Here is a 27,306-nt window from a genome sequence, read left to right as displayed (position 1 = left end):
CTCCTTTATCATCGTTCTTGCTGGTGACACAGTGGGGGACACAGGGGGGGGACACAGGGGGGGGACACAGGGGGGGGACACAGGGGGGGGACACAGGGGGGGACACACGTGACACAGCGGGGACACACGTGACACAGGGGGGGACACACGTGACACAGCGGGGACACAGCGGGGACACAGGGGGGACACAGGGGGGACACAGGGGGGGGACACACGTGACACAGCGGGGACACACGTGACACAGGGGGGGACACACGTGACACAGCGGGGACACAGCGGGGACACAGGGGGGACACAGGGGGGGGACACAGGGGGGGGGACACACGTGACACAACGGGGACACATGACACAGGGGTGTTTATCTAAGGAGTGCTGGAAATGTTCAGTAGCAGTGACACGAGCATGGTTACACAGTGGTGGTGGTTACCACCTCCACCACACAACCACCACACCACCACCACCACCACCACCCAACCACCACACAACCATGGTGGAATGCATTGGGTGCATTCACCACAGGTGGAATGCATTAGGCAGTGATGTGGTGGAGGCTGATTCCATACACAGTTTCAAGTGTAGATATGATAGAGCCCAATAGGCTCAGGAACCTGTACACCTGTTGATTGACGGTTGAGAGGCGGGACCAAAGAGCCAGAGGTCAACCCCCGCAAGCACAACTAGGTGAGTATTAGGAGAGTACAACCACCACCACCACATAACCACCACCACCACACAACCACCACCACACAACACAACCACCACCACCACACAACCACCACCACCACACAACACAACCACCACCACCACACAACCACCACCACCACACCACACAACCACCACCACACCACAACACAACCACAACCACCACACAACCACCACCACCACACCACACAACCACCACCACACCACAACACAACCACCACCACACCACAACACAACCACCACCACCACACCACACAACCACCACCACACCACAAAACAACCACCACCACACCACAACACAACCACCACCACCACACAACCACCACCACACAACACAACCACCACCACCACCACACAATCACCACCACCACACCACACAACCACCACCACCACACCACAACACAACCACCACCACCACACCACACAACCACCACCACCACACCACAACACAACCACCACCACCACACCACACAACCACCACCACCACACCACACAACCACCACCACCACACCACAACACAACCACCACCACACCACAACACAACCACCACCACCACACCACAACACAACCACCACCACACCACAACACAACCACCACCACACCACAACACAACCACCACCACACCACAACACAACCACCACCACCACACCACACAACCACCACCACACCACAACACAACCACCACCACACCACAACACAACCACCACCACCACACCACAACACAACCACCACCACACCACACAACCACCACCACACCACACCACAACCACCACCACACCACAACACAACCACACCACACCACAACACAACCACCACCACACCACAACCACCACCACCACACCACACAACCACCACCACCACACAACCACCACCACACCACAACACAACCACCACCACCACACCACACAACCACCACCACACAACCACCACCACCACACAACCACCACCACACAACACAACCACCACCACACAACCACCACCACCACCACACAACCACCACCACCACCACACAACCACCACCACACAACCACCACCACACAACCACCACCACCACACAACCACCACCACACAACCACCACCACACAACACAACCACCACCACCACACAACACAACCACCACCACCACACAACAACCACCACCACACAACCACCACCACACAACACAACCACCACCACCACACAACCACCACCACCACCACACAACCACCACCACCACACAACACAACCACCACCACACAACACAACCACCACCACCACACAACACAACCACCACCACACAACCACCACCACCACACCACCACACAACACAACCACCACCACACAACACAACCACCACCACCAAACCACCACCACCACACAACACAACCACCACCACACAACCACCACCACACAACACAACCACCACCACACAACACAACCACCACCACACAACACAACCACCACCACCACACCACCACCACCACACAACACAACCACCACCACAACACAACCACCACCACAACACAACCACCACCACCACACCACACAACCACCACCACCACACAACCACCACCACACCACAACACAACCACCACCACACCACACAACCACCACCACCACACAACCACCACCACCACACAACACAACCACCACCACCACACAACACAACCACCACCACCACACAACCACCACCACCACACAACACAACCACCACACAACCACCACCACCACACAACCACCACCACCACACAACCACCACCACCACACAACCACCACCACCACCACACAACCACCACCACCACACAACCACCACCACCACACAACCACCACCACCACACAACCACCACCACCACACAACCACCACAACCACGCAACCACCACCACCACACAACACAACCACCACCACACAACACAACCACCACCACCACACAACCACCACCACCACCACACAACCACCACCACACAACCACCACCACCACCACACAACCACCACCACCACACAACCACCACCACCACACAACCACCACCACCACCACACAACAACCACCACCACACAACCACCACCACCACACAACAACCACCACCACACAACCACCACCACCACCACACAACAACCACCACCACCACACAACCACCACCACCACACAACCACCACCACCACACAACCACCACCACCACACAACCACCACAACCACGCAACCACCACCACCACACAACACAACCACCACCACACAACACAACCACCACCACCACACAACCACCACCACCACCACACAACCACCACCACCACACAACCACCACCACCACCACACAACCACCACCACCACCACACAACCACCACCACCACCACCACACAACCACCACCACAACACAACACAACCACCACACAACCACCACCACCACCACACAACCACCACCACCACCACACAACCACCACCACCACCACACAACCACCACACAACCACCACACAACCACCACCACCACACAACACAACCACCACCACACAACCACCACCACCACCACCACACAACCACCACCACACAACAACCACCACCACCACCACACAACCACCACCACCACACAACACAACCACCACCACACAACCACCACCACCACCACACAACCACCACCACACAACCACCACCACACAACAACCACCACCACCACACAACCACCACCACCACACAACCACCACCACCACACAACCACCACCACCACACAACAACCACCACCACCACACAACCACCACCACCACACAACCACCACCACCACCACACAACCACCACCACCACCACACAACCACCACCACCACCACACAACCACCACCACCACCACACAACCACCACCACACAACCACCACCACCACACAACACAACCACCACCACCACACAACCACCACCACCACACAACCACCACCACCACCACACAACCACCACCACACAACCACCACCACCACACAACACAACCACCACCACCACACAACAACCACCACCACACAACCACCACCACCACACAACCACCACCACCACCACACAACCACCACCACCACCACACAACCACCACCACCACCACACAACCACCACCACACAACCACCACCACACAACCACCACCACACAACCACCACCACCACACAACACAACCACCACCACCACACAACAACCACCACCACACAACCACCACCACCACCACACAACCACCACCACCACCACACAACCACCACCACCACCACACAACCACCACCACCACCACACAACCACCACCACCACCACACAACACAACCACCACCACCACACAACCACCACCACCACACAACCACCACCACCACCACACAACCACCACCACCACCACCACCACACAACCACCACCACCACCACACAACCACCACCACCACACAACACAACCACCACCACCACACAACCACCACCACCACACAACCACCACACAACCACCACCACCACACAACCACCACCACCACACAACCACCACCACCACACCACACAACCACCACCACCACACAACCACCACCACCACCACACAACCACCACCACCACCACACAACCACCACCACCACACAACCACCACCACCACCACACAACCACCACCACCACCACACAACCACCACCACCACACAACCACCACCACCACACAACCACCACCACCACCACACAACCACCACCACCACACAACCAACACCACCACAACCACCACCACCACACAACCACACAACACCACACAACCACCACCACCACACAACCACCACCACCACACAACCACCACCACCACCACACAACCACCACCACCACACAACCAACACCACCACAACCACCACCACCACACAACCACACAACACCACCACAACCACCACCACCACACAACCACCACCACCACACAACCACCACCACCACACAACCACCACCACCACACAACCACCACCACCACACAACCACACAACACCTTGTAGAAGCGTGAACACGAGAAAGTTAACTTGTTATCTAGTTATAAGTTTGGTGTGCGAGGTCTTGCTCTCTCTCGCCTGTATTGCTGTGATTTCTTGCCCAAGTTGATGTGTTGTGCTGACCTCTGGTGGTAACCCTGGGTCAACATGGTCACTACACCCCCTCCTGTCCCACCGCCCCGTCCCACAACCCCTCCCCGTCCCACAACCCCTCCCTGTCCCTTACTCCCCAGGCTATCAACAAATAACCTGACCAACCTCACCCCAATCTGCCAACTGGATTAGGCGCCATTAATCGTCGCTGTTCTTCCTGCCTCACTAATCACTCTTCACTCGCCTCCATCCCAGAGAACAGAATTACATTACCGCCGGTGGCGACCGCTGACGCCTGAGGGAGACTCATCGCTGATACTCACGGTACTCACCTATCTTCATTGACGTGGTAAGGTCGTTGAAACTGCCGCATGGTATCTGTGGATATAAATGAAGACTAGTTAGAACACACAGACTACGGGCTATTCATGCCCGTGCCACCTCTTGGGTGGCTTAATCTTTATCAATCATCAATCAACACACAGACATATTAAGAAATCAATTACAGTTCTCCAGGAAGGAGCTGGGCTAGGGGATAGCATCTTGAGGCTATCTTGAGATGATTGCGGGGTTTAGCGTCCCCGCGGCCCGGTCCTCGTCCAGGCCTCATTTTTGTTACACATCCCCAGGAAGCAGCCAGTAGCAGCTATGTCCCAGGTACCTATTTACTGCTAGGTAACAGGGGCATCAGGGTGAGAGAGACATTTTTGCACATTTGTCTCCGCCTCCACCGGGGATCGAACCCGGAACCTCATGACTATGAATCCGAAGCACTGCCCACTCAGCTATCAGGCGCCATGACTGAAGTATACACATTGTTATGACGCTGTTCGTTTAAAACAACTTCAAACTGTCATACAAATCAACTTTCAATCATGTTAGATGGCACAATGTATATCTACCTTGAGGTGCTTCCGGGGCTTAGCGTCCCCGCGGCCCAGTCGGCGACCAGGCCTCCTCCTCCTCTAGTTTCAGTTGAGATCAGACACTAGACCTACCGTTTGAAATAAATTTAAAAATTCAAATTCAGAGGACAGCCTAGTGTGCCGTTTTCCAACGGTCGGTGCCAGACGCCACAGGGAGCACCACACTGGCGCCAGCAGCGGCAGACGACAGCTCCGAAGGGCGTCATCCTCCGCATCAAGAATAGACACCTGATTGGCTGCAGGCATCATGACTCAACCAATTGAAGGAGTGATGTAAGGTACGGGCTCACCATGGCCCGTGCTACTTCAAACTTTTTCTTCCAGGTATAGCGAATCTTAAACATGATGTGAGGTCACGTGACAGGCACCAGAGTGTACTCACCTAGTTGTACTCACCTAGTTGTGTTCGCGGGGGTTGAGCTCTGGCTCTTTGGTCCCGCCTCTCAACCGTCAGTCAACTGGTGTACAGATTCCTGAGCCTACTGGGCTCTGTCATATCTACATTTGAAACTGTGTATGGAGGCTGCATGGCGACAAGTCGCCGTGGAGGCCTACCTTGAGGTTACCTTGAGGTTACCTTGAGGTGCTTCCGGGGCTTAGCGTCCCCGCGGCCCGGTCGTTGAGGCTCAGGAATCAGGCCGACGACACTTAAGACGGAGTCGTGGTTGTAAAGGTTACCTTCAAGAATTTAGTGAATTGTTGATTGTTGCTTGTGTCAGGCAGCCAGGAGCCTACCTTTCCTTGAGGTGCTTCCGGGGCTTAGCGTCCCCGCGGCCCGGTCGTCGAAGCCGCCCGTAACAACGGGACGCGTTACGAGTCACTTATGTCACCTTCTGGGCAAACATTTATTGTCGAATTCGACAAATTATAGTGAAACACAAACGTTGAAAAAAGGGCCTGACGGCTCAGTAGACAGCGCTCGGGATTCGTAGTCCTAAGGTTCCGGGTTCAATCCCCCGGTGGAAACAAATGGCCAGTGTTTCTTTCACCATGATTCCCCTGTTCACCTAGCAGTAAATAGGTACCTGGGACATAGACAGCTGCTACGGGCTGCTTCCTGGGGGTTGTGTATTCTAAAAGTAGGCCTGGTTGAGGACCGGGCCGCGGGGACGCTAAGCCCCGAAATCATCTCAAGATAACTAAAGATAATAACGGTCAGGGACCGCTGAGTCAAGTTAAACGTTATTCTTGATTCTTGGAGTTAAACTCCAAGATTCCCTACGACTTTTGAGGGGCTGTCCTCCACTACAGCGGCCAGATTCACGAAGCAGTTACGCAAGCACTTACGAACCTGGGGCCAGATTCACGAAGCAGTTACGCAAGCACAGGGGCCAGATTAACGAAGCAGTTACGCAAGCACAGGGGCCAGATTCACGAAGCAGTTACGCAAGCACTTACGAACCTGGGGCCAGATTAACGAAGCAGTTACGCAAGCACTTACGAACCTGGGGCCAGATTCACGAAGCAGTTACGCAAGCACTTACGAACCTGGGGCCAGATTCACGAAGCAGTTACGCAAGCACAGGGGCCAGATTAACGAAGCAGTTACGCAAGCACAGGGGCCAGATTCACGAAGCAGTTATGCAAGCACTTACGAACCTGGGGCCAGATTCACGAAGCAGTTACGCAAGCACAGGGGCCAGATTCACGAAGCAGTTACGCAAGCACTTACAAACGTGTACATCTTTCCTCAACCTTTGACGGCTTTGTTTACATTTATTAAACAGTTTACAAGCATGAAAACTTGCCAATCAACTGTTGTTATTGTTATAAACAGCCTCCTGGTGCTTCCGAGCTCATTAACTGTTTAATAATTGTAAACAAAGCCGCCAAAGATTGAGAAAAGATGGACAGGTTCGTAAGTGCTTGCGTAACTGCTTCGTGAATCTGGCCCCTGGAGAGTATCGTTTGAAACTCACTGTTCATCTTACCCTAAGTTGGAGTCCTGGCGCCTAAGTCACCCTGTGGCCAGTGACAGACAGTGAGGGCAGGTCGTTGGGTCGCGAACCACGTGACAAAAGCAGTGACAGTAATTACCCAAGTGAAGTTACTGGATGAGAGCTACGCTCGTGGTGTCCCGTCTTCCCAGCACTCTTTGTCATATAACGCTTTGAAACTACTGACGGTCTTGGCCTCCACCACCTTCTCCCCTAACTTGTTCCAACAGTGAAGCCAGTGAGGTGCCTATATGATGCACAATGACGTGAGAGTGAGCAGTGTAACGTGAGAGTGAAGAGTCCCGCGAACATGTGTGGATAACTGCTTACCTGAGCACTTGATAGTGATACTATGATGTGTATGGGGGGGGGGGAGAGGGATCACGTGACGAGGGGGGGGGGGGAGTGGGAGCCCTAAGCCTAGTCTCAAATCACATGTGGTATTCACAGTTGTCAGTGAAACACATGTGCATCTTCCTGCAGAACAACAGGTTTCAACAACCATTTATGCATCTTGAGAGCCGAAAATCATCTAGATCATTTCTCTTAAACATATATAGTATATAGTATAGTATATAAGTATATATATATATATATATATATATATATATACTATAGCCCTTCAATTACCTTTAACAGGTAGATCTACATCTTATTCCCGAGACATTTTCTATACATGGACATTTATTTATTTTCTCGTGTCTGACTATATATAATAATTGAAGAATATATTAATTTTTTAAATTAATTTGATGGTAGAAGTCTATAGCGACATCCAGAGGTGAAGAACGGTATAATTTTGTTGCCTATTTAATATTACATTTAATGACTAATTTCATGTACTGGAGGTGACAGTTTGATTGATCACGTGAAGTTATTGACTCTCAAAGACGAGTAGTATTAGTAACCAGTAAGGACCAGTCAGTCCCGGGGGCCAGATTCACGAAGCAGTTACGCAAGCACAGGGGCCAGATTAACGAAGCAGTTACGCAAGCACAGGGGCCAGATTAACGAAGCAGTTACGAAAGCACAGGGGCCAGATTAACGAAGCAGTTACGCAAGCACAGGGGCCAGATTCACGAAGCAGTTACGCAAGCACAGGGGCCAGATTCACGAAGCAGTTACGCAAGCACTTACGAACTTTAAGTATGAAACTCGCTTCTCCAAGTTGGTCACCCGGACACACACTTAAAAGATTCAATATTTACTTGCCGTGCTGACCGTATTTATATACTTTCATGTAGAGGAAGTATAGGGATGTATGTAGGATTATATGTAGATGTAGAAATGTTTCATATAGTGTTTATAATTCCATGAAATGTTTTCTTTGACAAGACCTGTGCTTCTGTTCTCCCTTCTCTTGATGTGATGACTTGCGTCACATCCTCTTTACCTTACCTTGAGGTTACCTTGAGGTGCTTCCGGGGCATAGCGTCCCCGCGGCCCGGTCGTCGACCAGGCCTCCTGGTTGCCGGACTGATCAACCAGGCTGTTGGACGCGGCTGCTCGCAGCCTGACGTATGAGTCACAGCCTGGTTGATCAGGTTCAGCCTCCAGCTGAACTATTACACAGATCTTTTAATTATACATTTGCTGTGGGAAGCAGCTGTGTTCGGGCGAAGCTACAGGTAACGACTATTTGCGTAGCTGCGTCGGAAAGCAGCTCTGGGGCCCAATTTGTTCTTGCACTTTCGTATAGTCAATATTGACTTATTAAATACGTGCATATGTGACATACTAATTTATTGTGAATATTTTAGTTTACCTTGAAAAGCTTCATAGAAAACACCGACCTTACCTAACCTTCTTAGTATGTTAAGATAAGCATCTTATTGCTTCGTAATTACAATTATTACTTAACCTATTATAGGTATAGGTTAAGTAATAATTGTAATTACGAAGCAATAAGATTCTTATCTTAACATACTAAGAAGGTTAGGTAAGGTCGGTGTTTTCTATGAAGCTTTTCAAGGTAAACTAGTATGTTTAGTATGTCACATATGCACGTATTTAATAAGTCAATATTGACTATACGAAAGAGCGAGAACGGGTTGGGAGGAGAGGTTCGCCGGCCGAACAAGGGGCCATCGTATGAACTTCCCAATCTACTCCACTTCTCCTCGGGGTCAGGTTATCTTGGTTATTTTGAGATGATTTCGGGGCTTTAGTGTCCCCGCGGCCCGGTCCTCGACCAGGCCTCCACCCCTAGGAAGCAGCCCGTGACAGCTGACTAACTCCCAGGTACCTATTTACTGCTAGGTAACAGGGGCATTCAGGGTGAAAGAAACTTTGCCCCATTGTTTCTGCCTCGTGCGGGAATCGAACCCGCGCCACAGAATTACGAGTCCTGCGCGCTATCCACCAGGCTACGAGGCCCCCGGGGTGCTGCTTGAAGTGGTTCCTGTGGGACTGGCTGGGATGGAGTCCCATCGTGGTCGCCTCACCAAGAGGTGAGAATCAAAGTAACTTTATTCATAATACATAAGAATGTATTATGAATGTCCATAAGAATAAAGGTAACTTCATAAGGCCTATGCAGGCGAGGAGTCACAATAACGTGGCTAAAGTATATTGACCAGACCACACACTAGAAGGTGAAGGGACGACGACGTTTCGGTCCGTCCTGGACCATTCTCAAATCCATTGTCTTCATAAGGCCTATTGGCCCGAGGCAGCTACTATTTATACCCACCCAATCTCATTCATATACAAGTCTAACCTACGCTTGAAACAATCAAGGGACCCCACTTCTATTACGAGGTAATTGGTTCCCCAAATCAACAACCATATTACCGAACCAGTATTTACCCATGTATTACCGCTACAAATGTTAGATTTAACAAGAGCGGATATGAATCTGGTGCTAAATATAGCAACATAAAACAGTGACTACAAATTGCATAAAGTTAGAATCTGAAACAAAATATTGTAAATACTAGTTTGGAAATAGGGTTATAGATTTGTAAGAGAGATTGTATGGAATGATTCACGTTCAGGATTGTGAAGCATTTTCAAGTCACAATCGTCTTGAAAATGGTCCAGGACGGACCGAAACGTCGTCGTCCCTTCACCTTCTAGTGTGTGGTCTGGTCAACATTCACGTTCAGATCAGACTTGTACGAGTCGTTCAGATCAGACTTGTACGAGTCGTTCAGATCAGACTTGTACGAGTCGTTCAGATCAGACTTGTACGAGTCGTTCAGATCAGACTTGTACGAGTCGTTCAGATCAGACTTGTACGAGTCGTTCAGATCAGACTTGTACGAGTCGTTCAGATCAGACTTGTACGAGTCGTTCAGATCAGACTTGTACGAGTCGTTCAGATCAGACTTGTACGAGTCGTTCAGATCAGACTTGTACGAGTCGTTCAGATCAGACTTGTACGAGTCGTTCAGATCAGACTTGTACGAGTCGTTCAGATCAGACTTGTACGAGTCGTTCAGATCAGACTTGTACGAGTCGTTCAGATCAGACTTGTACGAGTCGTTCAGATTAGGCTTGCACGAGTCTAGTGTAGGTTTAAGTAGCAGGTGCTTCGCATGCACCAATGTTTACTCTGCAATGTCTAAGTTATTATTTTGGTTAATTTACACAAATCATTTATCATTCCGAATGATATTATGAACACGGGTGGTAGCCCTGGCACTCAGTAGCCCTGAGTGCCAGCCCCCACGGTAACCAGGGGTGGTGCCTGTCTCTGGGAAGGACAGTAGCCCTGAGTGCCAGCCCCCAGGGTAACCAGGGGTGGTGCCTGTCTCTGGGAAGGACAGTAGCCCTGAGTGCCAGCCCCCAGGGTAACCAGGGGTGGTGCCTGTCTCTGGGAAGGACAGTAGCCCTGAGTGTCAGCCCCCAGGGTAACCAGGGGTGGTGCCTGGCTCTGGGGAGGACGGTAGCCCTGAGTGCCAGCCCCCACGGTAACCAGGGGTGGTGCCTGTCTCTGGGAAGGACAGTAGCCCTGAGTGCCAGCCCCCACGGTAACCAGGGGTGGTGCCTGTCTCTGGGAAGGACGGTAGCCCTGAGTGCCAGCCCCCAGGGTAACCAGGGGTGGTGCCTGTCTCTGGGAAGGACGGTAGCCCTGAGTGCCAGCCCCCACGGTAACCAGGGGTGGTGCCTGTCTCTGGGGAGGACGGTAGCCCTGAGTGCCAGCCCCCACGGTAACCAGGGGTGGTGCCTGTCTCTGGGGAGGACGGTAGCCCTGAGTGCCAGCCCCCACGGTAACCAGGGGTGGTGCCTGTCTCTGGGGAGGACGGTAGCCCTGAGTGCCAGCCCCCACGGTAACCAGGGGTGGTGCCTGTCTCTGGGAAGGACGGTAGCCCTGAGTGCCAGCCCCCACGGTAACCAGGGGTGGTGCCTGTCTCTGGGAAGGACAGTAGCCCTGAGTGCCAGCCCCCACCGTAACCAGGGGTGGTGCCTGTCTCTGGGAAGGACAGTAGCCCTGAGTGCCAGCCCCCACGGTAACCAGGGGTGGTGCCTGTCTCTGGGAAGGACAGTAGCCCTGAGTGCCAGCCCCCAGGGTAACCAGGGGTGGTGCCTGTCTCTGGGGAGGACGGTAGCCCTGAGTGCCAGCCCTCACGGTAACCAGGGGTGGTGCCTGTCTCTGGGGAGGACGGTAGCCCTGAGTGCCAGCCCCCAGGGTAACCAGGGGTGGTGCCTGTCTCTGGGGAGGACGGTAGCCCTGAGTGCCAGCCCCCACGGTAACCAGGGGTGGTGCCTGTCTCTGGGGAGGACGGTAGCCCTGAGTGCCAGCCCCCACGGTAACCAGGGGTGGTGCCTGTCTCTGGGAAGGACAGTAGCCCTGAGTGCCAGCCCCCAGGGTAACCAGGGGTGGTGCCTGGCTCTTGGGAGAACAACTTTCCGTCGTGTGATGGGGTCACCAGGCCAGGCAGGCGCTGTACCCCGCCAGCTCTCCACAGACAAGAGGGCGTCGCTCCGACTAGATTCTCTCTTGTATTCTTATGCAATTATATTCAATTATGCTTGTAGTAGTTGAGCTCCAGCTCAGTTTTTAATCAACTGTGTTCCAAGCCTATTCGGCTGGACATTCTAACCTTTGTAATGCATCTCTCCTCCGCTTCACTTATTAGTCCTTATATTCACTACGACACAATTCTTTATCCAATCAATTTCTCTGAATTTTGTTCTTAAGAATCATGGCTCTCATGGCTCGTCTGTCGACTAGTGACTTGAGGTTAAGTTCTACTGGTTCTTTACTCGTAAATGGTGCCCTTATGTTCTTGGACTTGTTTGGTAGGCTACCTAAGGATTGTCTCTCGCTTTAGCTTTGATGTCCAAAGGGTTATCTTGAGGTTATCTTGAGATGATTTCGGGGCTTTAGTGTCCGCGGCCCGGTCCTCGACCAGGCCTCCACCCACAGGAAGCAGCCCGTGACAGCTGACTAACTCCCAGGTACCTATTTTACTGCTAGGTAACAGGGGCATAGGGTGAAAGAAACTTTGCCCATTTGTTTCTGCCTCGTGCGGGAATCGAACCCGCGCCACAGAATTACGAGTCCCGCGCGCTATCCACCAGCCTACGAGGCCCCTTAATGTGTGTGCATGTACTGGTGCGTGTGAAGCCGTCATAAAACATGTGAGAGATTACGCTAAGTTTCTGGCATAGAAGATGACCTAACGCTAAGCGAGGTATAACAACATAAACACAGCATCAGCCAGGATAATGAGAATATGAATTATGAAAAATTCCAAATCCAGGGATGCCACCACAACGCTCATGCTCTTCAAGTCACTTCCCGCCAAACACACACCGAAACTACAACGTTGGTACAACGTTCGAACAAGTTTTAACACCACCTAACCAGTTATAACAACCAATATAGCAAGTTGTAACAACGTTCTAATACGTCATAAACACGTTAAGCCAAGATGTAGCAACTTTATTACAAGTTGTAACAAGCGGAAAATAGAGACAGTTTCGGTTTGTGTTTTCAGGGATGTGTTCCCCCATACTGCTCAGTACTCCCCTCCCCTTCACAGCAGGAGAGATTGCTGAAATAGAGGAGATACAGACAACATATACGGCACGCATAGACGAGATAAAGCACCTAAATTATTGGGATCGTCTCAAAGCTCTTAATTAAAATGGACTCTTTGTAAAGCAGACAAGAGAGTTATCACACAATACACACATGGAAGATACTGGAGGACCAGGTCCCAAATTTCCACAGAAAAAATAACATACTGGAGTGAAAGTTATGTTAGAAGGTAGAGCACAGATCCAATGAAGAGTACAAGTGCATATTTACAATCAGAGAACATCTATGAACATCTATGAACATCTATGTTCTACTATGAACACACTATGAACATCTGGGGTCAGATTCACTAAGCAGTTACGCAAGTACTTACGAACCTGTCCATCTTTTCTCAATCTTTGGCGGCTTTGTTTACAATTATTAAACAGTTAATGAGCTGGGAAGCACCAGGAGGCTGTTTATAACAATAACAACAGTTGATTGACAAGTTTTCATGCTTGTAAACTGTTTAATAAATGTAACCAAAGCCGTCAAAGATTGAGGAAAGATGTACATGTTCGTAAGTGCTTGCATAACTGCTTCGTGAATCTGGCCCTAGGTTCGTAAGTGCTTGCGTAACTGCTTCGTGAATACCCTCCCAGTAAAGATTAGAAATATTGCAGATATAAAAGTAAACTTGTTCAAGATAAAATCAGACATGTTCCTGCTAGGAGTGCCTGACCAACCAGGCTGTGGTGGGAATGTGGGCCTGTGGGCCACTCCAAGCAACAGCCTGGTGGACCAAGCTCCCATACGTCGAGCCTGACCGTAGGCCGGGCTTGGGGAGTAGGTCTCTTACAACCTACTCCAGGTTTCCGCCGAGTTTCTTGTAAGAAAGTCCAAGAGAGGAATGCAGCCTTGCCGATGGCACTATTATGAGGTGGAGAAGGTAACGCTAAGATCAGGCGACATTCCGTGGCTGCTGTGGAGAGCAGAGTCACGTTGGCGGGTTCCAGAGACACCTCCCTCACCAGGCTGTCCCCACCAGGCTGTCTCCACCAGGCTGTCCCCACCAGGCTGTCCCCACCAGGCTGTCTCCACCAGGCTGTCCCCACCAGGCTGTCTCCACCAGGCTGTCTCCACCAGGCTGTCCCCACCAGGCTGTCTCCACCAGGCTGTCTCCACCAGGCTGTCCCCACCAGGCTGTCCCCACCAGGCTGTCTCCACCAGGCTGTCCCCACCAGGCTGTCTCCACCAGGCTGTCTCCACCAGGCTGTCCCCACCAGGCTGTCTCCACCAGGCTGTCCCCACCAGGCTGTCTCCACCAGGCTGTCCCCACCAGGCTGTCTCCACCAGGCTGTCCCCACCAGGCTGTCCCCACCAGGCTGTCTCCACCAGGCTGTCCCCACCAGGCTGTCTCCACCAGGCTGTCTCCACCAGGCTGTCCCCACCAGGCTGTCCCCACCAGGCTGTCCCCACCAGGCTGTCCCCACCAGGCTGTCCTCGTGGGCCATAACCAGCCTGGGGAAGGCAGGAGAGGGCAGGTCAGGGGAGATGGGGGGGGGAGGAGGAGACGCAAATCTACTCTTAAAGCTGATCAGGAGAGAGACTCGCGCCGCTCCTGTTGTTACCAGGCTGTGTAACCCTTTGGTACACCCCGGCCGCTGCCTCTACCACACCCCCCTACACCCCGGCCGCTACCACACCTCCCTACACCCCGGCCGCTGCCTCTACCACACCCCCCTACACCCCGGCCGCTACCACACCTCCCTACACCCCGGCCGCTGCCTCTACCACACCCCCCTACACCCCGGCCGCTACCACACCTCCCTACACCCCGGCCGCTGCCTCTACCACACCCCCTACACCCCGGCCGCTACCACACCTCCCTACACCCCGGCCGCTGCCTCTACCACACCCCCTACACCCCGGCCGCTACCACACCTCCCTACACCCCGGCCGCTGCCTCTACCACACCCCCCTACACCCCGGCCGCTGCCTCTACCACACCACCCTACACCCCGGCCGCTGCCTCTACCACACCTCCCTACACCCCGGCCGCTGCCTCTACCACACCCCCCTACACCCCGGCCGCTGCCTTTACCACACCTCCCTACACCCCGGCCGCTGCCTCTACCACACCTCCCTACACCCCGGCCGCTGCCTCTACCACACCACCCTACACCCCGGCCGCTGCCTCTACCACACCTCCCTACACCCCAGCCGCTGCCTCTACCACACCCCCCTACACCCCGGCCGCTGCCTCTACCACACCTCCCTACACCCCGGCCGCTGCCTCTACCACACCTCCCTACACCCCGGCCGCTGCCTCTACCACACCACCCTACACCCAGGCCGCCCTGCCACACCTCCCAGCTGCTCCACACCCTGGCCGCTCTGCCACACCTCCCAGCTGCCCCACACCCTGGCCGCTCTGCCACACCTCCCAGCTGCTCCACACCCTGGCCGCTCTGCCACACCTCCCAGCTGCTCCACACCCAGGCCGCTCTGCCACACCTCCCAGCTGCGCCACACCCAGGCCGCTCTGCCACACCTCCCAGCTGCGCCACACCCAGGCCGCTCTGCCACACCTCCCAGCTGCGCCACACCCAGGCCGCTCTGCCACACCTCCCAGCTGCGCCACACCCAGGCCGCTCTGCCACACCTCCCAGCTGCTCCACACCCAGGCCGCTCTGCCACACCTCCCAGCTGCTCCACACCCTGGCCGCTCTGCCACACCTCCCAGCTGCGCCACACCCAGGCCGTTCTGCCACACCTCCCAGCTGCTCCACACCCAGGCCGCTCTGCCACACCTCCCAGCTGCTCCACACCCTGGCCGCTCTGCCACACCTCCCAGCTGCTCCACACCCTGGCCGCTCTGCCACACCTCCCAGCTGCTCCACACCCTGGCCGCTCTGCCACACCTCCCAGCTGCTCCACACCCATGCCGCCCTGCCACACCCTGGCCGCTCTGCCACACCTCCCAGCTGCCCCACACCCAGGCCGCTCTGCCACACCTCCCAGCTGCTCCACACCCAGGCCGCTCTGCCACACCTCCCAGCTGCTCCACACCCAGGCCGCTCTGCCACACCTCCCAGCTGCTCCACACCCAGGCCGCCCTGCCACACCTCCCAGCTGCGCCACACCCTGGCCGCTCTGCCACACCTCCCAGATGCTCCACACCCAGGCCGCTCTGCCACACCTCCCAGCTGCTCCACACCCAGGCCGCCCTGCCACACCTCCCAGCTGCGCCACACCCTGGCCGCTCTGCCACACCTCCCAGCTGCTCCACACCCAGGCCGCTCTGCCACACCTCCCAGCTGCTCCACACCCAGGCCGCTCTGCCACACCTCCCAGCTACTCCACACCCAGGCCGCTCTGCCACACCTCCCAGCTGCTCCACACCCAGGCCGCTCTGCCACACCTCCCAGCTGCTCCACACCCTGGCCGCTCTGCCACACCTCCCAGCTGCTCCACACCCAGGCCGCTCTGCCACACCTCCCAGCTGCTCCACACCCTGGCCGCTCTGCCACACCTCCCAGCTGCTCCACACCCAGGCCGCTCTGCCACATCTCCCAGCAGCTCCACACCCTGGCCGCTCTGCCACACCTCCCAGCTGCTCCACACCCAGGCCGCTCTGCCACACCTCCCAGCTGCTCCACACCCTGGCCGCTCTGCCACACCTCCCAGCTGCTCCACACCCAGGCCGCTCTGCCACACCTCCCAGCTGCTCCACACCCTGGCCGCTCTGCCACACCTCCCAGCTGCTCCACACCCAGGCCGCTCTGCCACACCTCCCAGCTGCTCCACACCCAGGCCGCTCTGCCACACCTCCCAGCTGCTCCACACCCTGGCCGCTCTGCCACACCTCCCAGCTGCTCCACACCCTGGCCGCTCTGCCACACCTCCCAGCTGCGCCACACCCAGGCCGCTCTGCCACACCTCCCAGCTGCTCCACACCCAGGCCGCTCTGCCACACCTCCCAGCTGCCCCACACCCTGGCCGCTCTGCCACACCTCTCAGCTGCTCCACACCCAGGCCGCTCGGCCACACCTCTCAGCTGCGCCACACCCAGGCCGCTCTGCCACACCTCTCAGCTGCGCCACACCCAGGCCGCTCTGCCACACCTCCCAGCTGCTCCACACCCAGGCCGCTCTGCCACACCTCCCAGCTGCTCCACACCCTGGCCGCTCTGCCACACCTCCCAGCTGCTCCACACCCTGGCCGCCCTGCCACACCTCCCAGCTGCTCCACACCCAGGCCGCTCTGCCACACCTCCCAGCTGCTCCACACCCAGGCCGCTCTGCCACACCTCCCAGCTGCTCCACACCCTGGCCGCCCTGCCACACCTCCCAGCTGCTCCACACCCAGGCCGCTCTGCCACACCTCCCAGCTGCTCCACACCCAGGCCGCTCTGCCACACCTCCCAGCTGCTCCACACCCAGGCCGCTCTGCCACACCTCCCAGCTGCTCCACACCCTGGCCGCTCTGCCACACCTCCCAGCTGCTCCACACCCTGGCCGCTCTGCCACACCTCCCAGCTGCTCCACACCCTGGCCGCTCTGCCACACCTCCCAGCTACTCCACACCCAGGCCGCTCTGCCACACCTCCCAGCTGCTCCACACCCAGGCCGCTCTGCCACACCTCCCAGCTGCCCCACACCCTGGCCGCTCTGCCACACCTCCCAGCTGCTCCACACCCCGGCCGCTCGGCCACACCTCCCAGCTGCGCCACACCCAGGCCGCTCTGCCACACCTCCCAGCTGCTCCACACCCCGGCCGCTCGGCCACACCTCCCAGCTGCGCCACACCCAGGCCGCTCTGCCACACCTCCCAGCTGCTCCACACCCAGGCCGCTCGGCCACACCTCCCAGCTGCGCCACACCCAGGCCGCTCTGCCACACCTCCCAGCTGCTCCACACCCCGGCCGCTCGGCCACACCTCCCAGCTGCCCCACACCCAGGCCGCTCGGCCACACCTCCCAGCTGCTCCACACCCCGGCCGCTCGGCCACACCTCCCAGCTGCCCCACACCCAGGCCGCTCGGCCACACCTCGCCCGTGCTACACCAGCACAGTTCAGAGGTTTATTTTCATAACATTTCCCACGATCTCTAAGCATCGTAAACACGGTAGAGGCAACATCCGGGCGGCAGTGGCCCGCCCCGAACACGGCTCCCTACCAGCAGGCCACCCCGAGGGCGGCCACCCCAGAGGGCGGCCACCCCGAGGACGACCACCCCCGAGGACGACCACCCCCGAGGACGGCCGTCCTCAGGGGTTGGCCCACACACACACAAGGTGGGGCCACACACACACACACCAGGAAGGACACACTCCACAGGGTGGTGTAGGACAAATACCAATGGCCACTAATTATCAAAGCATAGCCAGACGACCCGTCTCACAACCACCATTTCACCTTTCCTTGTGCGAAGACTGGCTGCACTGGTCCGGGGGGGGGGGGCGCAGGGTGTGGTTGGGGGGGAGGGGGATGGCTGGCAGGGGAGGGGCGTGGGGAGGGGCGTGGGGAGTTGGGGGGGGGGGTGACGGGTATTGAAGGGACGACGGGGAAAAAAAGCGGTAAAACCAAACTCGAGAAAATGCGGATGCAATTTTCAAGCGGCGGTCCTTGTAGGGTTGTAGAGTGTGGCCCGAGTGCGGCCCACGTCCCTGGCCGACACGGGGGAGCCTTACCTTTTCCCTGGCCCACGTCCCTGGAAAGGGACGCCCTCGTCCACGCCAGGGACAGCCCACGGCCCACGCCCTCGCTTTACTTGTTTACTGGAAGCCACTTTCTCTGCTAAAAATATATTCAGAATCATCCTATACATGGCCATATGTATGCATATACATGGCCAGCGAGCGTGTGGGTGTTGAGAGCTTACAACAGCAGATAATATACACAGACGTGATCCGTGTCTGGTATTTACCGCCATAATAAGGCTTGAGACGTGTCACGGGCTGGACCGTGCATGATGCCGGCTCATCATACACTTGAAGACCATTGTTTGTGAGCTGAAGACCGCGGAGCAGATGAGCCAGCGCCTGACGCGCCTCGCTGGCACGAGCAAGAGCACTCTACACACAAGAGACTCGTCAAGAGTGGCTGTTAGGCAATTTCCAGGAGCTGCTGGAGCCTTGACGAGTGTGGGAGAGCTGGTTAGAGCGGTGTCGTCATGTTGGGCGCACCTCCCCGAGCAGCGACGCTGACAAAGTGGTTGACGATAAAGATCTGCCGTGGCAGTGAGGACGCCGCTCCGGATGTGCCAACTAACGTCGACGTTGTCTTGCAGATCGCCTGGTGTCGAAACGTTGACTCGAGATAGTGGAAGTGGGTAAGGTAATGCGCAATGACTTTCCTTGGCGCCATACTCCAGTGAAGGTGAATTGTCACGTCTTCCTTAACTGTTGTGGGTGGAGATTATCTACAAGAAACATGAGGACGAGCGGCTTATGATCCATCACTGGCTCAAAATATGGCGCCCCAGCAAGGCCAAACACCACATACATCCACCACTCTCCTCCCTGCACATTTTACCCCCAAAATTATTGACAATAACTAATTTATCAACTGATGCAATACGGTTATTGGCACCACATAAACACACAACTCATCTAACATTTGGGTTAGTTATACAAATCTCAGCTTAACTCTTCAACTGGAAGATTTGTATCAGAGGAGACAATGGTCTCAACACAACCACAGGGATTACTCCCGTGTGTAAAACACGCCATGTCTTCTTAGGTCAGAATAGTGCTTTACCAACACATCTTTAAAGCGAAATTGCCAACATGGCCATGCACTCGGCTCCTGGTCCCCGACTCCTGGAACGTCACGTTTACAAAGAAACACAGTACCAGTAGCACGAGCGTTATATGACAAAGAGTGCTGGGAAGACGGGACACCACGAGCGTAGCTCTCATCCTGTAACTACACTTAGGTAATTACGAGCGCTTAGTGTAGTATGGAGTAAGAGTTTGGAAGGGAGCCGGTCGGCCGAGCGGACAGCACGCTGGACTTGTGATCCTGTGGTCCTGGATTCGATCCCAGGCGCCGGCGAGAAACATTGGACATAGTTTCTTTCACCCTGAATGCCCCTGTTACCTAGCAGTAAAATAGGTACCTGGGTGTTAGTCAGCTGTCACGGGCTGCTTCCTGGGGGTGGAGGCCTGGTCGAGGACCGGGCCGCGGGGACACTAAAAGCCCCGAAATCATCTCAAGATAACCTCAAGAGAGTGAAATACCAGAAGCACTTAAATCGCCAGATATTTCCACTCCACAAGGGAGGATTTTTGTTCTTAAAGCACTACAATCACCTTCTGTGGTTAATTATTCCTTAAAGGGAGATTATGGCGCAGCGCTGGGGATTATCTACCTCAGAGAAAGCCTCAGGTATGGTGTCTTGTGGTCTCAATAAACTTACTTGAACCTCTGCATTCATCTTATCTTGAGGTTATCTTGAGATGATTTCGGGGCTTTAGTGTCCCCGCGGCCCGGTCCTCGACCAGGCCTCCACCCCCAGGAAGCAGCCCGTGACAGCTGACTAACACCCAGGTACCTATTTTACTGCTAGGTAACAGTGGCATAAGGTGAAAGAAACTCTGCCCATTGTTTCTCGCCGGCGCCCGGGATCGAACCCGGGACCAAAGGATCACAAGTCCAGCGTGCTGTCCGCTCGGCCGACCGGCTCCCACCGGTACATGTGAATAGTTTACGGTGTAACACCTCCAATTGTAACACCGCCATAATGTACCACTATAATGGAACATAAAAAATGGTTACTAATGTAAACACTACTTATCCTGAGTAACACTTCCCCATTGGTTGCACTTGGTAACACTGTTATGAGCTGACATATGATGGTTACACCGGAACCAAAGGTACACTGCCAATAAGGAAATGCTAACACAAGGATTAAATACACTGCCACCATCTGCCTTTGACCATTGAAACTATATCAAGCAACGAGGCAAGAAACATTGCTTGACTAGGAGAGTACTTTCTATAACTGTCATTAATTATGGGACGGTTGTCAGCCACTATATCCAAAAGGCTAAGAGGATTCAACAATTGACACAGACGGGAAATTTAACATGAGTTTTATTGAGAACAAAATTATGTCAATCACCACTTATAAATCCTACTCTAACACTGGCAAAAATTTAAGAAATTTGGACATGGAACAAAAACTCAGAGATCACACACATTACCTTAAGACCTCTGTCTCTCCCTGGCTGAGATGTTCTTCACAGACCCGCTCTCGATCCCGGTGTACCGCACTCTGCCTTCCCTAAGTCCCTAGAGGACCTCTATATACAACCCCCACAGGGGGGAGGGGGAGATCTGCTGTTGCTACCCACCAAGAGTGTACAAACACTCAAGAAATATTTCAATAAGCTTGTTTGACATTCACCCTACACTCTTCAAGAGAGGAGTTATTAATTACGTGTGTGACTGACCTCTGACCTGGCCAAAAGGGGGAGATCCAGGGATGTTTACACATAAGAATCTGGAGTCTAATTTCCTTGCATGAAATATTACATACTTGAAACTATGCTGACTAAGACTAACCCAGGAATTATTAGTCAATATACAAGATAAACCGGAGGTCATCTGGGCTGACCTCTTGGAGAAGGCTTCCCTGGGTGTGAACTCTAAGGGGAGGGGGGTCCTGGGTGTTACAACGGTAGTATGTTATGGTGGTGAGTGAGCGTATGGTGCAGCCCGGGACGTGTATGGTGCAGGTTCGAGGCTGGAGTGGTGGTGGGCGGCTCGCTGCCCCTCACCGGACTCTCCACTACCTGGCCTAATCTTCGGCTTTGTTGGTGTCGCTCCTCGAAACATCTTAAACCACTTAATTACAAGTCCAGTCAGGTGGAGCAGCGTCAACCAGGCGGGGCAGCGTCAACCAGGCGGGGCAGCGTCAACCAGGCAGAGCGGGGCAGCGTCAACCAGGCGGAGCGGGGGCAGCGTCAACCAGGCGGAGCGGGGGCAGCATAAACCAGGCGGAGCAGCGTCAACCAGGCGGAGCGGGGGCAGCGTCAACCAGGCGGAGCGGGGCAGCGTCAACCAGGCGGAGCGGGGCAGCGTCAACCAGGCAGAGCGGGGCAGGGTCAACCAGGCGGAGCGGGGGCAGCGTCAACCAGGCGGAGCGGGGGCAGCGTCAACCAGGCGGAGCGGGGGCAGCGTCAACCAGGCGGAGCGGGGGCAGCATAAACCAGGCGGAGCAGCGTCAACCAGGCGGAGCGGGGGCAGCGTCAACCAGGCGGAGCGGGGCAGCGTCAACCAGGCGGAGCGGGGGCAGCATCAACCAGGCAGAGCGGGGCAGGGTCAACCAGGCGGAGCGGGGGCAGCGTCAACCAGGCGGAGCGGGGGCAGCGTCAACCAGGCGGAGCGGGGCAGCGTCAACCAGGCGGAGCGGGGCAGCGTCAACCAGGCGGAGCGGGGGCAGCGTCAACCAGGCAGAGTGGGGCAGCGTCAACCAGGCGGAGCGGGGCAGCATCAACCAGGCGAAGCGGGGCAGCGTCAACCAGCTGGAGCAGCGTCAACCAGGCGGAGCGGGGGCAGCGTCAACCAGGCGGAGCGGGGCAGCGTCAACCAGGCGGAGCGGGGGCAGCGTCAACCAGGCGGAGCGGGGGCAGCGTCAACCAGGCGGAGCGGGGGCAGCGTCAACCAGGCGGAGCGGGGCAGCGTCAACCAGGCGGAGCGGGGCAGCGTCAACCAGGCGGAGCGGGGGCAGCGTCAACCAGGCGGAGCGGGGGCAGCGTCAACCAGGCGGAGCGGGGGCAGCGTCAACCAGGCGGAGCGGGGCAGCGTCAACCAGGCGGAGCGGGGGCAGCGTCAACCAGGCGGAGCGGGGGTAGCGTCAACCAGGCGGAGCGAGGGCAGCGTCAAACAGGCGGAGCGGGGGCAGCGTCAACCAGGCGGAGCGGGGCAGCGTCAACCAGGCGGAGCGGGGCAGCGTCAACCAGGCAGAGCAGCGTCAACCAAGTAAGGCTAAAAACTGTCAAGCCGGTAAAGTACATAACTTCAAGAGCCCAACTAAGATATTACAACGGTCTTGTAAGAAGTAAAATATAGTGATGACCCGTCATATAATTACAGTGACGGGTTGCGGGTTAGTAATGACCTCACCCAAGAGGGTAAGCGCACTTGCCGCTAAATCACCGCTCCTGGGAGCCAACTAATGTGTTTGAATTGCTCGTATTAATGGTGGTTTGTGAGCACAACTTGAATTTAATAATTTGATATGACAGTTATGACAAAGTTAGCGGATGATGATAGTTGAAGGATAGCGTGGGGTGAGACAGGGTCATTACACACCTGAAGCTCTCCCCCTCACCTGAAGCTCTCTCCCACACACCTGAACCTCTCTCTCCCACACATCTGAACCTCTCACACACACACACCTGAACCTCTCACACACACACACACCTGAACCTCTCACACACACACACACCTGAACCTCTCACACACACACACCTGAACCTCTCACACACACACCTGAACCTCTCACACACACACACCTGAACCTCTCACACACACACACCTGAACCTCTCACACACACACACCTGAACCTCTCACTCACACACACCTGAACCTCTCACACACACACCTGAACCTCTCACACACACCTGAACCTCTCACACACACACCTGAACCTCTCTCACACACACCTGAACCTCTCTCACACACACCTGAACCTCTCTCACACACACACACACACCCCTGAACCTCTCTCACACACACACACACACACACACACACCTGAACCTCTCTCACACACACACACACACACCTGAACCTCTCACACACACACACACACCTGAACCTCTCTCACACACACACACACACACACCTGAACCTCTCACACACACACACACCTGAACCTCTCTCACACACACACACACACACCTGAACCTCTCACACACACACACACACACCTGAACCTCACACACACACACACACACCTGAACCTCTCTCTCACACACACACACACACACACCTGAACCTCTCACACACACACACACACACCTGAACCTCTCTCACACACACACACACACCTGAACCTCTCTCACACACACACACACACACCTGAACCTCTCACACACACACACACACCTGAACCTCTCACACACACACACACACACACACACCTGAACCTCTCTCACACACACACACACACACCTGAACCTCTCACACACACACACACACACCTGAACCTCTCACACACACACACACCTGAACCTCTCACACACACACACACCTGAACCTCACACACACACCTGAACCTCTCACACACACACACACACCTGAACCTCTCACACACACACACCTGAACCTCTCTCACACACACACCTGAACCTCACACACACACACACCTGAACCTCACACACACACACACCTGAACCTCTCACACACACACACCTGAACCTCTCACACACACACACACACACACCTGAACCTCTCACACACACACACACACACACACACACACCTGAACCTCTCACACACACACACACACACACACACACCTGAACCTCTCACACACACACACACACACACCTGAACCTCTCTCACACACACACACACCTGAACCTCTCACACACACACACCTGAACCTCACACACACACACACCTGAACCTCTCACACACACACACACACACACCTGAACCTCTCACACACACCTGAACCTCTCACACACACACACACACCTGAACCTCTCACACACACACACACACACCTGAACCTCTCACACACACACACACACACCTGAACCTCTCACACACACACACACCTGAACCTCTCACACACACACACACCTGAACCTCTCACACACACACACACCTGAACCTCTCACACACACACACACCTGAACCTCTCACACACACACACACACCTGAACCTCTCACACACACACACACACACCTGAACCTCTCACACACACACACACCTGAACCTCTCACACACACACACACACCTGAACCTCTCACACACACACACACACCTGAACCTCTCACACACACACACACACCTGAACCTCTCACACACACACACACACCTGAACCTCTCACACACACACACACACCTGAACCTCTTACACACACACACCTGAACCTCTCACACACACACACCTGAACCTCACACACACACACACACCTGAACCTCTCACACACACACACACCTGAACCTCTCTCACACACACACACCTGAACCCCTCTCACACACACACCTGAACCTCTCCCACACACACACACCTGAACCTCTCCCACACACACACACCTGAACCTCTCCCACACACACCCGAACCTCTCCCACACACACCCGAACCTCTCCCACACACACCCGAACCTCTCCCACACACACCCGAACCTCTCCCACACACACCCGAACCTCTCCCACACACACCCGAACCTCTCCCACACACACCCGAACTTCTCCCCCCACACACCTGAACTTCTCCCCTACACACCTGAACTTCTCCCCCACACACCTGAACTTCTCCCCCACACACCTGAACTTCTCCCCCACACACCTGAACCTCTCCCCCACACACCTGAACCTCTCCCCCACACACCTGAACTTCTCCCACACACCTGAACCTCTCCCACACACCTGAACCTCTCCCACACACCTGAACCTCTCCCACACACCTGAACCTCTCCCACACACCTGAACCTCTCCCACACACCTGAAGCTCGTGTAGGGTCATCCTCCAGCCAAAGATCTAAAAGTGATTCCATTCACCCGCCAACCCCCCTCCCCTCTCTTGAGGTTATCTTGAGATGATTTCGGGGCTTAGCGTCCCGGCGGCCCGGTCCTCGACCAGGCCTCCTTTTTGTTACCTCCAGGAAGCAGCCCATAGCAGTTGTCTAACTCCCAGGCACCTATTTACTGCTAGGTAACAGGGGCATTCAGGGTGAAAGAAACTTTGCCCATTTGTTTCTGCCTCGTGCGGGAATCGAACCCGCGCCACAGAATTACGAGTCCTGCGCGCTATCCACCAGGCTACGAGGCCCCATATATATGCACAATACGCTAATATAATATTAATTTATGTTTGAGAAAATTCCAGTTTTGAACGAACATGTAAAATTGATGAATGCGTCTGTGGGGTCGACCGCTGGATGGAATGGCCACGAGTCGAGGGCGGGTTGCCTCTTCATATAATTCCCTGAACTTATAAAGGAAGCCGTCTTCAGGTTGTGCTCATCCATACAGTGATTCGCCCCAATACAACAGCCAAACCACTTTATTTATAAGTGATAAACACCTTACACACGATCCACTTAATGTACTTAAGTACTTTTCTCGAATGATGCTTCGTTCACCTCTGCTCGAGTTGCACCTCTAAGTGCTTCACCCTCGTAGTACAAATACAGATAAATCGCCAACAGAATCTAACCATTTAACCTATGGCTAACTATACATAATTTTAATGTATAATATTAATTTATATATGATAACATACCTATTATCATTACATAATCCATTAAAATAGGTAAGTGCACCTTGTGGGGGCAGCCACCGCTTTAACGAGCCTGACCTGCGGATACGTGTACTAGAGAGTCCTGTGTAGTGTGTTATATTCTTAAACTATTCTTGCGTCCAGTTCTTGAGGCACAGATGTTCTCCTGACAAGGTCAACATTCTTTCAACTCTTCAGACACAGATCACAGTGTTCTCCTGACATGGTCAACATTCTTTCAACTCTTCAGACACAGATCACAGTGTTCT

At 54.8% G+C, this 27,306-nt stretch overlaps 3 protein-coding genes across 11 annotated transcripts in view; 1 reads left to right on the top strand and 2 right to left on the bottom strand.

The window, feature by feature from the left end:
- LOC123746665 (regulator of G-protein signaling 7) overlaps window positions 1-27,306 on the bottom strand; it is a 390,003-nt gene that overhangs the window by 241,547 nt on the left and 121,150 nt on the right. For all 9 annotated transcript variants that reach the window (XM_069316820.1, XM_069316816.1, XM_069316824.1 and 6 more), the window contains one exon: window positions 5,064-5,109. The gene's annotated coding sequence lies outside the window, so the exon portion shown is untranslated. The remainder of the gene's footprint in view (window positions 1-5,063; window positions 5,110-27,306) is intronic.
- LOC123746664 (uncharacterized) lies at window positions 10,669-19,397 on the bottom strand. Its single transcript, XM_069316901.1, has 2 exons — window positions 19,341-19,397; window positions 10,669-11,127 (listed from the first exon to the last, which is right to left on the bottom strand). Exons 1-2 carry the CDS (start codon window positions 19,395-19,397, stop codon window positions 10,669-10,671), a joined length of 516 nt encoding a protein of 171 aa, XP_069173002.1.
- LOC123746663 (ribosome-binding protein 1-like) lies at window positions 19,418-23,561 on the top strand. Its single transcript, XM_069316900.1, has 2 exons — window positions 19,418-19,488; window positions 22,451-23,561. The coding sequence occupies exons 1-2, from the start codon at window positions 19,418-19,420 to the stop codon at window positions 23,559-23,561; spliced, it is 1,182 nt and encodes a 393-aa protein (XP_069173001.1).

This window comes from Procambarus clarkii, chromosome 85 (genome assembly GCF_040958095.1).
Source record: "Procambarus clarkii isolate CNS0578487 chromosome 85, FALCON_Pclarkii_2.0, whole genome shotgun sequence".
In the NCBI taxonomy this organism is placed as follows: domain Eukaryota; kingdom Metazoa; phylum Arthropoda; class Malacostraca; order Decapoda; family Cambaridae; genus Procambarus; species Procambarus clarkii.
Note: the sequence above shows the minus strand (reverse complement) of the source record. Positions and strands in the feature narration are given on the sequence as shown.

Excerpts from the sequence above, each read along its gene's own strand:
- LOC123746664 (XM_069316901.1), bottom strand. The coding sequence starts at position 19,397 with ATGTATAGGATGATTCTGAATATATTTTTAGCAGAGAAAGTGGCTTCC. Across the intron at positions 11,128-19,340 it reads AAGTGGCTTCCAGTAAACAA|CACCTGCTACTTAAACCTAC; the intron begins GTAAAGCGAGGG and ends GTGCATGCGAAG.
- LOC123746663 (XM_069316900.1), top strand. The coding sequence starts at position 19,418 with ATGGCCAGCGAGCGTGTGGGTGTTGAGAGCTTACAACAGCAGATAATA. Across the intron at positions 19,489-22,450 it reads ACAGACGTGATCCGTGTCTG|CGTCAACCAGGCGGGGCAGC; the intron begins GTATTTACCGCC and ends CAGGTGGAGCAG.